At 39.3% G+C, this 14,819-nt stretch overlaps 2 protein-coding genes across 12 annotated transcripts in view; one reads left to right on the forward strand and one right to left on the reverse strand.

Moving 5' to 3' along the window:
• ZMYND8 (zinc finger MYND-type containing 8) overlaps positions 1-9,705 on the forward strand; it is a 49,107-nt gene extending 39,402 nt beyond the window's left edge. For all 5 annotated transcript variants that reach the window (XM_064729632.1, XM_064729636.1, XM_064729634.1 and 2 more), the window contains exons 16-21: positions 562-752; positions 1,294-1,374; positions 2,419-2,497; positions 3,021-3,260; positions 3,468-3,625; positions 3,913-9,705. In XM_064729632.1, the coding sequence (XP_064585702.1) occupies positions 562-752; positions 1,294-1,374; positions 2,419-2,497; positions 3,021-3,260; positions 3,468-3,625; positions 3,913-3,927 (764 nt within the window). In that variant the 3' untranslated portion in view covers positions 3,928-9,705. The remainder of the gene's footprint in view (positions 1-561; positions 753-1,293; positions 1,375-2,418; positions 2,498-3,020; positions 3,261-3,467; positions 3,626-3,912) is intronic.
• A 1,705-nt stretch (positions 9,706-11,410) lies between these two features.
• Positions 11,411-14,819, reverse strand: part of EYA2 (EYA transcriptional coactivator and phosphatase 2) — an 87,136-nt gene continuing 83,727 nt past the window's right edge. For all 7 annotated transcript variants that reach the window (XM_064730143.1, XM_064730142.1, XM_064730141.1 and 4 more), the window contains exons 15-16: positions 14,692-14,792; positions 11,411-12,366 (exon numbers count right to left, since the gene is read on the reverse strand). In XM_064730143.1, coding sequence (XP_064586213.1) covers positions 12,286-12,366; positions 14,692-14,792 — 182 coding nt within the window. In that variant the 3' untranslated portion in view covers positions 11,411-12,285. The remainder of the gene's footprint in view (positions 12,367-14,691; positions 14,793-14,819) is intronic.

Raw genomic sequence — 14,819 nt, forward strand, 5'->3', positions numbered from 1 at the left:
TTTGTTTTCTCAATATTGTTTACTGCTGAGCACATCATGGCAATGTTCCATCCTAAATATTATAGTTTGGAAATCTATCATGTGAAAACTATAAAACGTGTAGATTTCTTATATACTGAATTGGCATAAAGAAAAATATAGCACATAGAGATGGATAAATTGTTTATTTCAGTAATTCCACTACTGGGGATATTGGCAATGAAGACATCTTTTATAATATGAATCAGTAAAAATAGGTTGAAAAGTTTTATTCTTAAAAAAACACCATTTTAACAACACTCCAGCAGATAAGTCATTAGAACTGAGGGAGCCTTCTGCACTGGCCAGTGTAAAATAAGTTTCAAAGTTATATTTACTTCATCACCTCTAAGCCTTACAATTATGTACAAGTTCAGTGGCTGAGCACTGTGTAATTAATCATTAGATGGCACCATTGTGTAAATAATACAAAGCTGAAATGGTTACATGCACACAGTGTAGTTAGCTATTGAAGGTAGAAATTTGCCTGTTGTTTTCATAATTCCTTGTGTGATTGATCCCCTCAATATTCTCTTTTCTTAGCTGTGCAGCAAAAAGAGATCACCCAGAGCACTTCCACATCCACTATAACCTTGGTCACAAGCACTCAGCCCATTTCCATGGTTACCAGCTCTGGATCTGCAAGCACACTTTCTTCTTCACTCAGCACAGACTTGCCAATTGCAACAGCTTCAGCTGATGTGGCTGCAGATATTGCTAAATACACCAGCAAAGTAAGTTCTGCAGGAAGGTTTTCATGAAGTTGTACCTTTCTTTTAAAGTTGTACCTGTATTTTAAAACACCCTGTAGTTTCATCAGGTGGGATAAATGTGTGTTCAGACATTAAAGAGATGCTAAATTGTTAAAAAGAAGGGATGGTCTCATCATAGTGACAGTGAAGGAAGGGATGTGAGCTTTCCATACTCTTTTAGATACTTAGATTAAAAAAATCAATGAATACTATGTATTTTTGCATTGAGTTTCTTCCCCAAATTCATGGTTATATATTTTTTGTTTATAAATGATATCAATAGCAATTTCTTAGAAAAGTAGAAGGTCAAGCAGATCACCTGTTCAGGACAAAAAATGAAAGTCCTGATCAAAATTCTTGTGCTCTACCTTCTAAATAAGTAGAACCAAATAAATATCATATATTTAGAGAGAGAGAAGGGTAGCAATATAGGCTCCCAGTAGGGAAGTTGAAAGAAAATGAAAGTGGAAATCTATTAAAAATATATATCAAAGAATTATTTTCTCTTCTTTTTGTCTTTCAGATGATGGATGCCATCAAAGGAACAATGACTGAAATATATAATGATCTTTCAAAAAATACTACTGGAAGTACAATAGCTGAGGTTAGTGTAAGATTAAAAAACCCCTTCCCTTTTAAGTTTGAAAAATGGAAATTAGTATTTTTATATCTATTTAAATATGCTACATAACTGTCTCTACAGTTTCATATATGGAGATTGTCAAGAGATAAGTAATTTCTGTGCTGTTTTAGAAGTAATGATTAGAATGGTGGAAAAAAACACTGAAAAAATACCAGGTGGGCTCTGTAAGATAAGCATTAAGCCATCAAACCCAGGTTCTTCAATCTTCTGTCAAGAATTTGCCTCCTTTTTTAAAATTGGAAATGAAGTTGGTTTTTTTGAAAATAAATTTTTTGTAAATTGTGTAGTGCAGAAATTTATTACAACCATAGTTTTTAATACTTCTTTAAAATACTTTGAAACACTTTGCATTTTTAATGAAATGCTATACATTGCTTTTGATGTTTCCTAAGGGTAGGACTTAGTATGTTCTAAGGGGTTTTTTTAACCTTGAAAAAACAGATTAAGCAGTGCAAACTAAGAATAAATGGGAACAAATAAAGCTCAGAGTGTGAGGATTTGTTAACCTCCTTTAACCAAAATAAGGAAGTTAAAGTTTTGAGCAAAGATATTTGTATTCCTGATCCACAGTGAATTGATAATCTTGCTTTTCTAAGCCTCATCTAGTTAAAATAAAAGATATTAAATGTTAAAATAAAAGACATTAAATGCCATGCTAATAAATGCAAACAGCACTGAGGAATAGGTTCTTGATTCCAGTCAGAAATTTGAGATGTGACAGTTTTAGAGGAATCAAGTTTAACAGAAGTTAATATGAGTTTAACAGAAGTTTTTTGTCTTCAGAGAATCCTATGCTGTTTATGGTGAGCAAATCCAGCAAACAGATACTTAGAAGACTTCACACTTTGGTTTGGGGTTTAATATTGTCTTGTCCTCATGTTAATATGAAGGAGCCTTGATGTAAACAATGGCTCATTGCTTTGGGCATGGTTTTTTATATATTAATTATGTATTATACACCATGCCCTGTTTGTTATTACTAACTATTAAATTTTTAATATTTAGATTCGGCGTTTGAGGATTGAGATAGAAAAACTTCAATGGTTACATCAACAGGAACTTTCAGAAATGAAACATAATCTAGGTATGAAAATGACAGTCCAAAACACTGTCAGGTATTGTCCTACATAGAAAATGGAAATGCTTATAGTATGTGTTACCTTCATCACATTGTCCTTCTTGGAACTAGCACATTTGTTTTGTAAAGAAACTAAAATATGATGAACAAATGAGAGAAGAGATGGAATCCTCTGTATTTTCTGAATTTGGAGCAGAACAAAAGTTTGGGCTTGCAAAGACAAAGCACATTAGCAGCAGCTGCATATGTCCTTTTTGTGCTTACGCTGTATTCTGGTTCTTTGTGGGACATCTAGAACTAAAGTGTTAAACAAATGGAAGGTAGTGGTTAAAAATCATGGTGCTGCAATAAGAAAAGATGGAAGACTTGCATTTGTTGAGTAGGTATGAAACAGATGCCCAAACTCAGGGAATACCTTGACTGCTAGCTTTAATTTCATGTTGTCTTTAAACTTATGAATATTACTGTGTTTCCCCTTGCTGTTGGGGAGTGGAAAATGCAAACCCACCTTTCTCTGGATTCTGAGTAGAACTGACAATGGCTGAAATGCGTCAGAGCCTGGAACAGGAACGGGATCGTTTGATTGCTGAGGTGAAGAAGCAGCTGGAACTGGAAAAGCAGCAAGCAGTGGATGAGACCAAGAAGAAGCAATGGTGTGCCAACTGCAAGAAAGAGGCCATCTTTTATTGCTGTTGGAATACCAGCTACTGTGACTACCCCTGCCAACAAGCTCACTGGCCTGAGCACATGAAATCTTGCACACAGTCAGGTAATGGCGCCTCTTACACAGCTGGGGGGGTTTGGGTGGGTGGATGGATCTACAGTGACTCAGTTCTTTATGTGCAGATGGGACTCTGAGGAGGGACTGTGGCTCCCTTGAGTGGTGGCCTCAGTTCTTTATGTGCAGATGGGACTCTGAGGAGGGACTGTGGCTCCCTTGAGTAGTGGCCTCATTCTCTTTTTTCCTTGATTTTAGCTACTGCGACACAGCAAGAAACAGATACTGAAATTAGCACAGAAACACTAAATAAATCCTCCCAGCCCAGCTCAAGCGTGCAGTCTACACCCACAGAAACAGCCAGCACTCCTAAGGAAAAGGAAGGTTCAGCTGATAAAAGCAAAGAGAGTGTTACAGTGAGTATCATTACTTCAGACAAGAATAATGTGTAAGATTTCTCTGAAACCTACCCCTAAAGGCTTCCCTGGATAAGCCAGGAATTTATAACTATTTATTTATTTTAAAGAGTGCGTTTTGGGGAGTGATAGAGAGTTGTGGTTTTTGTTCTTCATGTCGTAAAAAACCTCCTTCTGCCCTTTGGGAGCACCCTTTCCCTTTCACTAATCCCCAAAAAAACCTTGTGTTGGCTTGACTGATCCTTCCAGCCAAGGGGGACTGGACCTCTTTCTCTCTCTCTCTCCAGGACCCATCAGTGTAGCTTCTGGTCTGGATCTTTCGATACAAGTTGCCTTCTGATAAGCAATACTGACTGCAGCACTTCCAAGCCCTTCTTGCCTGGGGGTTCAGAGGCCAAGCTCAAGACCTGCATTCAAACCAACTTACTTTCTCACCACAGACTGCCATTAGGGTACCACAATGTTCCATAACACTGATACAACACTTCACCTGGATCTACGGTTAACGGAGCAGTTTTGAAATCCTCCATAGCATCTACTCTGATAGTTTTCAGTAGGCAAGGATGAGCAAATGCTCTAAAAAAAAAAAAGGGACTTAACATTGCATATATAGAAAATGTTTATAGAGAAGATTCTGCTTTATAGGTAGGGCTTGACTATTAGCAATTTTGGCATCAGTTTTTTTCTGCCCTTGCAAGATTTATTAAATGAAAAATTTTAGTGGGGGGGGATGGGGCTGATCCTTCAAACCCTTACACGTGATCCTCCACATCAGTAGGAGCCTTGTTGTATTTTAAAATATTAAAAGCAAACTAATTTTGTAGTATTGTGATTCCAGCATGATGTCTCATCGAGATAGTCCTGTAGAATTGGGAAGCATAGTAATTTAGAGAGCTGTGTTCATTTCTTGACACTTTTGCTACTGTCTGGTGTTAGATCTCTGGGCTTGAAATGTCATCTAAGGGAGTAACTTGGGGAACAGATTTGAAGGGGGGAAAAAGGAGGTGCTGTTTCACTTAAATGTTTTGATGAAGTTGGTTAAACTCGGGCTCACTCACTTAATGTTTGTATGCATTGTTATGGCAGCACAAGCTTTGTATTACTGGGGAAGTAGGGAATGTGAGACCTAAAACCTGCCAGGGAATATTACAGTTACACAGATATGGAATTGCTTTTATATAGATGTTCTACCTGAAACATCATGCTGTATACAATATCGTGTTCATAATCTGGATTTTGTTTTATTAACAAAGAAGTAACCTGTGAATTCATTAAGATGCAAATTTTTAACACAAAGAAAACATCCAACATAAATTGCATATCATAACAATAATAATGTAACAACTAGGTGGAATTTATGTACAAGCTGAGGCTTCTACTGAGGTTGCCTGTGCTGTCTCTGCAGATAGCAACAGGTGTGACAAGCACCCAGCCTATAAAACTGGTCCAGGTACCGCAGACCACCACCTATATTCCAACTACTCAACCCACAATTGTAAGTACAGCACCATCATTTAAAGTCTGCAGCAATGCTGTTCCTGGCATTAAAATTGCTCAGTATCTCTGGGGGGTTGTCTCCGTCTGCTGTTGTATCAAGAGATGAATTCACTGGTATAGTCTCAACTTGCAGTGCAAAATGCTTTATTTTGCTGTGCAACATTCCACCTTTCATTCCATTTGTGATTGCAAGAATTCAGAAATCTTGAAGTCTGGCAAAGGCACTGAGGACAGGCAGAGGCCATTTCACATTACTGGTCTGTTTCATGTATATACTTGACGACAACATCAATGTAAATATATAGAATTCATTTTAAATATCTTTTAAATATCGTTTTGTCTATGGTATCCTAAAGAGAATTAGAGATTTAATTATTTCTGAGCTATGCTTGATATTCCTGTGACATCTCAGTACCTGTGGAAAAGAATATGCATTTGTCAGCAGTGTCTCTCCCATGCAGTCTTGCACATTAGCATTATGAAACGAGAAATCGCATTGGAATCAGACCTGGGTTTTTTCCATCAAAGGCTTAACCAAGGACATCCAAATTCCCTAGTGTCAGTCACAGTAGATGGGACAAAAGTGAGTTGGATTTTTGTATTTTATATACCATATTAGCCCGTTGTTTCAGCTGTTTGTGCTCTGCAGTGTTCATATCAGAGCCAGCTTCTGAGCTGATGCTGCCCTGGTGACAGCTCGTGCTCTGCCTCTGTGCTGGGTTCAGCAGGGAAGCCATGTGTGGGTAACTTCATATCTGACTTAAAAGACACTGTTATAAACCATCTGATTTAACAGTGTACCTTACCCACACTGTGACTGTGAGGCCTGATGTGCTATAGATGTTCCTCTGTCTCTCTCTTTCCCTGTGCACACCCCCAGCTGCAGGACACACCTGTGTGTGTGTTGGTGGATACACACTCATGCACAAACAGTGCTTCACAGCCATCAGATTCCACACAAACACAGCTCTGGTGGGGATGGAGACTTCCCACATTCCTCAAAGCATTTCACTTCCACTTGGTCTCACCTGAGACCACTGTGCACTTTTGCAGCATTGGCCCTGAGTTGCTTGGACTGAACTACCATTAACAATAAGGTTTTGTATGTGTTTTAAAATCCAATAGCAGACTTCTAAGACATCAGGCTTCTTTTGTGAATAGCTGTGAGGCTGTAAGATCCTATGGTGGTTTTGTGTAATATTCAGAAAAATGGCAGTTACCCTCATCTGTTTTCTGTAACACAAAGTGTATTGAGTTATGTGAAGCAGAATTGGAAGGTGTGAAAGGTTTCCAACTTTATTTGTGCATGTTTATAACTTTGTACACATTTGCATTAGTCTTGCACAGCTACAGACACCTCTGTATTCTAATGACTGCACGTGCAATTTAAATAATTTTAAACCTTAGTGCATGTTTAATATGTATGCAAAATGTACATATGTGTAAAACTGGCAGAGGTGGAAAATTTACCTCTCAGGGAATGATCTTAACACATTTAAGGAGTCTCGCACATTCCATATTCCGATCGCGCTAAGAACTGAAATTAATTAATTCCATGTGTGTAAGTGTGTATATTTAAAAGGCAACTGTGGCAACCTTAATTTCCCCACCTCTAGTACTGACAGTGACTTACATAATGGCTTCTTTAGAATTCAGTTTGCACTTTGTGTCCAACTAGGAACAACTTCCATTGTATCTTCTGGGTACCATTTCCACTGAACCTTGTAAACACATCTGAAATCATTACAAAATGGCAGTAATTTTGAATTTATTTAGCAAATTGGTCCCATGTTTGTTTTTTATTCTTCCTGCAGTTAAAATAATGTAAAAATATGAACCCATCTTCTTTGCATTCCAGGGAATGGAATGAGTAGGCTTCTGGAAGGCACAGACTCAGTCACAAAGGAGCTGTAATCCATCTCAGCAGGGATACTCAGAGTCTTTGTGGAGTATCATTAAGACACTCATGTGGTTTCTTGAATCAGTGTGGGGAAACATTGGGCTTCAGTGAACTTGTATTTGTTCTTCCATGTCCTCTATGGAATGTCACACTGCCATTGGGGGAAGATCTGTGCATCCCTTTCAGGTTCCTCAAAATCTCACTCCCTGTTTCTTCCACAAGCTGTTGTGAACTGAAATGGATGCATTTGTCTGATCACCAGTTGTGCATCACTGGAATTGTGTTGGAACACACTTTGCAGTTTGTATGGCAGAGACATTTCTAGACTTTCTCACGTTTTTGGAGGAAGGTTAAGATACAGACTTTAGGTTCAATAAATCCTCTTACAGATCTCCAGAGTGATGTGACCTTGACCAGATTGTTTAACATTATTGTGCCTTTGTCTCTGCATCTGTAGAATCAGTTACCACCTATAGAGATGTCCTGAAACTCCATTTGTTGAGATGTATAAATCATGATCAGTATGATGGAAGTGTAAAGTTTATTCTATATTAATATTTTTACAGGGTGTATAAGACAGTTCCCAGTAATGCTGATGTTTTTGCTATTGATTTGTGCAGAAGTTAACTTAAGTACTTTTTTTTGTTCAAATGGATGTTCTGTGTTCTCTTCTGTGTAGACTGAATGCATGGGGGGAAGTTCCTTTTGGGGAAAAAGATTTAAGTAACGTGTAACGAGAATATACTTATAAACAAGGGTATTTTTGTACTCCAGTTTGATTTGTCAGAACTTTTTCAAATGACAAAGGATTTTCTTAGCCCATTTTCCTCTTCCCACGTATTAGTTTGCAGAAAATACGTAACTGGATGTAACTCTGAAACCCTCACCCTCCAAGCACAGGCAGTGTGTGCAGCCCCTATAGCACCTGCTGTCCCTGTAATTGTAGAGCAGTGATGAGAACACAGAAACTCTTGGCTATAGGGAAGTAATGCACTACTCCTCCCCTGGAATGAGGTAATACTGTGGTAAGAAAGGTATTATTAGTTCTTGCACAAAATTGGAACTTGTTCTGGATTTCCCCTGGAAAACAAATCTCTATTTCTGTGGTCATGTTTATGTGACCTTTAACATAACAATCTGTTTCTCTTGGTTTTAATCCACAGACCATTCCTGTAGTGGTAAGTCCTTCTGCTGGGACAGTGGCAATGAGAACTGGAGTTCAGTATGTTCAGACCACAATGCCAGTCCAAGTATGAAGAGTCTAACTGCTAACAAGAAGTTCATACAATTGTTGGAATAAAAAAAAATCTAATAGAAATGTGATAAATAAACACAGTTTTTTTGGATTAACCTCAGAGGTTCAGACTTTAGCTTTGTGTATGTGTACAAAGCATTAATTACACTACATTAATGTAAAGCATTAGTGCTGGCTTAGAAAAGCTAAGGACAGGTAAGATCCATATTAAATCTATGCTTCTTTTGTAAATAATGTACAATTTGTGATGTCATTAGAGTACCATCTCCTTTTTATATTTGTATTGACTTTAACTTATAAAGAGTGTTTGAAGTTGGAAAAGGAAGGTTTAAAAGAGCCTTACCACAACCTTATGCTGAGAACTGGTCTTGGGAAACTGCATCAAATAATCTGATACAGAAAATCTGAACAACTTTTTGCATTTGGAGTGAAAAAAATTTCTGCACTTTGAAACTCTTGTGGAATTTTTCTGAACAACCAAGTGATGAAGGATATCTCTTTTCAACTAACTATTAGGCAAATTATGGACCTGAAATCCATAAGAATGGAAACTGTTTTTCACAATGACCAGGCTGACAACAAATCGTAATGTTGTTTACAGGTTAAAATTACTTTAAAATTTCATTCAGTCTAAGATCAGAAAATTTGCAAAGTGTAATAGCAGCTGGTTGTAGCAGGATTTCTGATTACTGATATCGAAGACTGAGGAAAGTAAAGTTTGTTGCTATGCTTCACCGTTTTCTTATTTTTTAAAACTCCTCCCAAAGGACTTGGAAGAAGAACTAGGTGTGGAGAAAAACATGCATTGGGAAACATGGGCAAAGGACTTTTGATGCTGGGCCAGAGCATGTATTATTTATATGATGGAATTTATGTTTTTCTGTAAGCATGAAGCAGTGCAGTATGAGAGGAAGTACCCCCTGGAGATGCTGTCTGTTACACTGAGGCTGTAGTCCCATTTTGTATGTTGTGTAAAACGAAAGCATTGAACAAAGCAAAGGTGATGTATGTATATGAGAAAATTAACTGTATGATATCATTCCAGTACATCCTGTTGTACATTTTAGTCATGTTGATTTCTCCCATTGTTTATATAAGAATGCGGTTTGTACAGTCTCCAGCTAGTACCCAGATTAGAGGGAAAAAAAAGTATTAGAATAAAAAAAAAAAAAGTGAGAACAGAATATTCATTAATTGCAGTTGTGTCAAAACTAGCCTAGCTGGCCTTATTTGTGAAGCATAATTGCTTTTAGCATATGGAAGTATTTTTTCACATTTTCTTTGTATAAAATTTGTATTAAACTTAAATATCTTTTTTGACAATTGTGTTTCTTTGTGACTAAGACAGGTGACACACACAATATGCTTTGGGTTTCTCCAATTTTTCAAGAAACGTCACAATTATTTTATTAAACTGTTTTAGAAAAATGTTCTGTGTTCCTGGATTTCCAGTTTTGATCAATCTGGAGGAATGTTTATTTCTGCACAGTCTCCAGATCACAGGTGATTCCACCTATGTTGGCATCTTCTGTCTCAGAAGTGTGGGACCTTTGGATCCAGGCCTGTCCAATTTATGTTGTGTATTATTTATTCAGTGGTTGGATTGGGGTTGGACAGATATATGTCAGTGTTAGGGGTATTTGTGGGTAGAAATGGGGCCTCTGAGTGCAACTGCAGCCCCTCAAGAAGGGCATGAATTGGACAAGACTTCTCTGTGTGTGTCATAATTACAAGTTAAAAGAAACAGGGAGCTTATGCAGCATTGTAAAATCTATGAATATTGTCTGAAGTTCCTGCCCCTGCAGTTACCTTGTTCTGGGCATTTGTAAAGCAACCACAGTTCGTGTTCCCAGTGCTAGTGTTTACAGAAAAGCACAAAACTTGAAAGCCTGAAATGAGGTTTGGCCTTCCCCATGGAACTTGGATGCTGAAACGAGGCCTTGTGTTAGAGGAAAAAGAAAGTGATGTACAAGTTGTTGTAGGAAACCCCACTGCTTCTGACACCTATTCCAGCCTGTGGAGGATTTTTTTTTAATTAATGAGCATTGGTTTTTTCTACAGAAGATAATGTTTTCTTTCCTCCTCTAAATAACAGGTGACTTAATCCTAGTAAAGTATGTAGAAATAGATAAAACTACAGGTGAAGGAACTGGGCAAGACCTGTACATGTGTTTGTGCATGTTCCCAGGCCTCCTGGCTGTTCCTAAGTGCAAAACTGCTGTAGGTCCACTCTTCTGTCCATGATAAATTCCCTGGAACAGTAAATGCTGATACTCTGAGAGATGAATGTGCCACAGTGACTGGAAGTGGTGACACTGTGTGACAGATGTGTTCCTGACCCTTGGTGTGTCCCACCCAAAGCTCTGCTAAGAATAACCAAACCAAGAGCTTTCAAACCTTTAAATATATTCTGAAAGCAAAATCTTCCAAGAATCCTTAAGAAAAAACCCAGAGTCAGTGATTAATTCAGGTGTTAAATTTGGAATTTCAAGGAAGATCACTTAGCTGATGAATGGGGTCTTAAAAGCTGAAGTTGTGCTCTGGGAATCTGCAATCCCTGGCATTCTTTCAGAAGTTTATTTCCCAGAGCACTTACCCTGTAAACATCAGTCAATTCTCCACTGACTTTGACACAAATCGGAAGTTATATCACAAGTGAAGGAAACCATTCCTACAGCAGGGAAACCTTGAGGAAAAAGTTCTCAGCCAGCCCTGAGACCTGCAATGCCTGTGCTAGAAAAGTGACATTTTGCATGGAGTTGTGCTGAGCCCAGAGAGCAGCTCTTTGCAAATGCCCCACAGTGTGTACTGAGAGGCTGATGTGTCACAGCTGCTGTGTGGCTGCTGCCTTGGATTAATTTCAGATTTTCTCCTTTATCTTGGCAGAAAATCCCCTCTCAGATCCAGCACTGTTTTCCCTAAATGTTTTTAGAGCTCAGGAGTATCCCTCAGGTTTGTGTAACCCTTTGAGAGGTGAGGGCTGCAGCATTTCCTACATCTCTGACCCCTCCTTCCAGAGAGCCTTTGCTCCTTCTGACCTTACCTGGTGCCACAGCAAGGAACAATCAGCCATTTTCAAACTAAGGGATCCACCCAGGCCCAGAGAATTTAAATATTCTGACAGCAACAATACCAGGCCAGCCTTGAAACATGGAGCACACATTCCACCTTTAGATCCAAGCGTGCTGGGAGAGAAGGCAGGTACTCCAGTCCCCCAAAATGTAAACATGTTTTTATTTAATGCCTTTCACTCATCACAAGGTACTTTCCCCCCTCCTCAGCCCCAAGAAGGCAGCATAAGGCACCGTGTAGGCACAGGCACAGTCCATGTACCCTCCTGGTGAGGTTCAAAACCACAGCCACAGTTCTTACCAGCAGTACCATGTGTCCTTACTACTCATGTACACAATATGATTCTCCCCAGAGTTTGTTCTGGAGAAATGAACTATTAATTTAGAACAGTAAGACTTTCCCCACCCCTCCCAACCCCCAAAAGCCAGATGAAAAACAGGTACAGAGCTTAATACCAGAGTAATGAGATTAGTTCATAAATTAAAAAAATACAAAAAAAGACACAACCAAAAGAAAAAAAATCAACAGTTTCACTCCTATTTTCAGAAGGTCCTGTGTGATGTGATGGATTGTGCAGAGACTCCTTGCTGTGCCTTCTTCCCCTCTGAAAACCAAGGATGCTGACAGGGAGACCCAGACTTGTAGCATTTGCCTTGCTGATGGCAAAAAGGCCATTGGAGCTCTGTGCCTCCACCTCAGCCAGCAACTGCAGCATCCCAGGGACTGATCGGGAGCATTTTCCTCTGTCCAAAGGAAGGAGGACAATATTCTTTGGCTGCAAGTTCTTAAAGGCTTCCACTCAAAGGGTTCTCCTTCAAAAACAAAGAAAATCTGCAGTTGCTGTGGGATTTTTTTTTACTAAAAAATATTGAGGAATAGCTGGAACCGATGTCAGAGTCTGAGTGAAGCCCTCCCAGTGTCAGATGTTGGGGTCTGCTACAAATATTCAAGTTCCAAGGCGTGCCGAAGAGCTTCCAGGTCAGCGTGACAGGAGATCCTCCAGAAGGGCATGTTGTGCTAGAGTGAAACCAAGAGAGTGAAGGGGTTTTTTTTTTTTGATTTTGTATAATACTGAGATCAAAACCACTTCCTTAGCTTGTACCCTCAGGAACAGAGTTTTGTACTTGTCACAGTGCCAGAGGCAAGGAGGCTCATCTTAGGGAGGCACAAAGTGGGAATTGTCTCTGTCGATGTCTCTCCTGTGCAGACAGGAAGACACATTCTCCACAATTTAGGAGAATCCTGCTTCACAGGTGATGGAGGATGTGGGCTGGATGCTAAATTTTGCTCCTATTTTTCCCTCCCCCCACAAATTAATTAGGAATGTTTCTAGAATTGCAGTGTTACTAGAAACAGTTTTAAGCCAGCATCAGTAGTGGAAGCTGTTATCAGTGATTCACAGACAAATTAAATCCATCTATTGGAAAGGGAAGTAATTTAAATGTATAAAAATGTAAATAGATAAAATGCTACACAATCAAAATGCTCTCTAACAACTCCTTTTCCCAATTAACTGGAACAGTAGGTCATATGCATTTTCTATAAGTGTAGGAACAAAGCAAACCAAGGCAGCTAAAGAGACTGAAATCCACTGCTCTGCAATTTCACTTTAAGGGGAAAACTTATTTCCTTCCCCCTCTCCCAGTTTCTATTAAAACCCTTCCATTAAATTATGTTTTTCTTTCTTAAACCAGAAGAAAACTTGGCCTCCCAGCCACTCCTGTTGTTCAGCAGTTACAGATTTATCTCTCATCAGACAGGTGAAGAAAAATGACCCACGAAACTGGAGATGTTATCAGTGCTGTCAGCAGAGCAGCAAAAGGCTCTCTGCCTGTCCCCTCCCTTTTTTGTTTTTTCTGTGTAAAGCTCAGGTGTGCAGAAGGTTTGATTAACGATTGTCATCAATCAAAGGAGGCAACAGCCCAGCAAAGAATGTGCTCTGCTAATGGCTGAGCTGCTTGGCCAGGGGACAGGAGGCCCTGGAAATCCCAGCAGAGGGGATTGCAGAAAGCAGCCTTTGATGCACCCCTGTCCCTGACCCTCTGCCTTTGAAGTGTGGCACTGAGCTGCCACGAGCAGCAGGCCATTGTCACTCCAGCCCCAGCCCTGCATTTGGGCTCTTCCTGACAGCTCCTTCACCCTTCCTGAGCTGCACAACCCTCTGCAGTTTTAGGTGGTTTTCCACGGTGGGTGCAGATACTGATGCTTCCACTGGCCAGAAAAACACACTATAAAAAAACCTGGGTTTCTGCTGCTTTGAAGATAACCTGAGATTCAGTTCTGGGGATAGAACATGTGCACCCCACCTTATTTTCTGGGATCCCTTTGTTCCTGGGCTTGTGCAAACAAAGGGCACAAATTTGCTTGGAAAATCTTTTTTGCAGTGAGAATGAGACACCAGGTCCTCCAGCAAAAGGTTCAGCTCTACAGCTGAGCTCCTGTGATAGAATAGTTCAACATCACCTGAGCTACAGCATTTGTGTATCTGTTAAAAAACTAAAGTTTGCTGAAGATGGAGCTCATTCAGCCAGTTCCTGCACCTCAACTCATGTGCAATGCTCCTGGAGCAAAGGCAGCTCCATCACATTTCTCCAGTCACCTCAGGAACACAGGAGCCAGGATACACAAAGACATCTTGCAAATATTGTTTGCCATTAACAAATTGTACTCCTGGCCCTCTATAGCCAAATAAATTAAAGTTCCAGGCATGTTTCTGTTCTAAAGTTTAGGAAATGAAAACTTTGGCTGTTCCAATTCTCATTATTCATGATCACACTGCTTTTGCAGTTTATGTTCTTTGTACTCAGTACAATTTTCTAATTTCATTTTGCTTGTGAAATTAATCACATTGATCCAGAAGTTGTTGATGAAGGCAGCAACTCTGTACAAGCCCTTTGGTATTTGCCATAATGAAGTTACACTCATAATTTCAATGAGTCAGAAATACAAGCACATGTATGGATATAGGCATAGTCTAGTAAGTAATTCAAAACTAATTCCAACCAGTTAGAATTTACAAATCAGCATGTGTAGATCAGAAATTCACTCTGCCTGTTCATCTGAGGTCACACGCTGGAATTTCCCTTTACATGTCTTTACAGCCATCCTTATTAAGCAAGAATGATTCCTGGAACATGTGACACAGCAATTACCTGAAATATTGTACCAGCTGCCAAAGCTGGGGGGATTTAGAGTATGGAATTTCTGACAAGGTGATTGTTGAGTATTTTACATATTAAGAAATGGTAAGCTTCAAATGGAGGGAGCTTCATTGTATTTTTAAATAAAGAGTTATTGCAATCAAAACTTGGAAGAATCTACCATGGCATCCACAAACTTTACCTTTTTTGCTCCCTGTTCCTCTTCAACACCATCTCCTATTACAATGTACACGGCTTTCCTTCCAAACCTCTGCATTATTCTTTCAAAACAGCTCTCTTTCCCTGGGCAACACAAGAGAAGATACACTT

The sequence above is a fragment of the Zonotrichia leucophrys genome, chromosome 20 (genome assembly GCF_028769735.1).
Source record: "Zonotrichia leucophrys gambelii isolate GWCS_2022_RI chromosome 20, RI_Zleu_2.0, whole genome shotgun sequence".
In the NCBI taxonomy this organism is placed as follows: Eukaryota; Metazoa; Chordata; class Aves; order Passeriformes; family Passerellidae; genus Zonotrichia; species Zonotrichia leucophrys.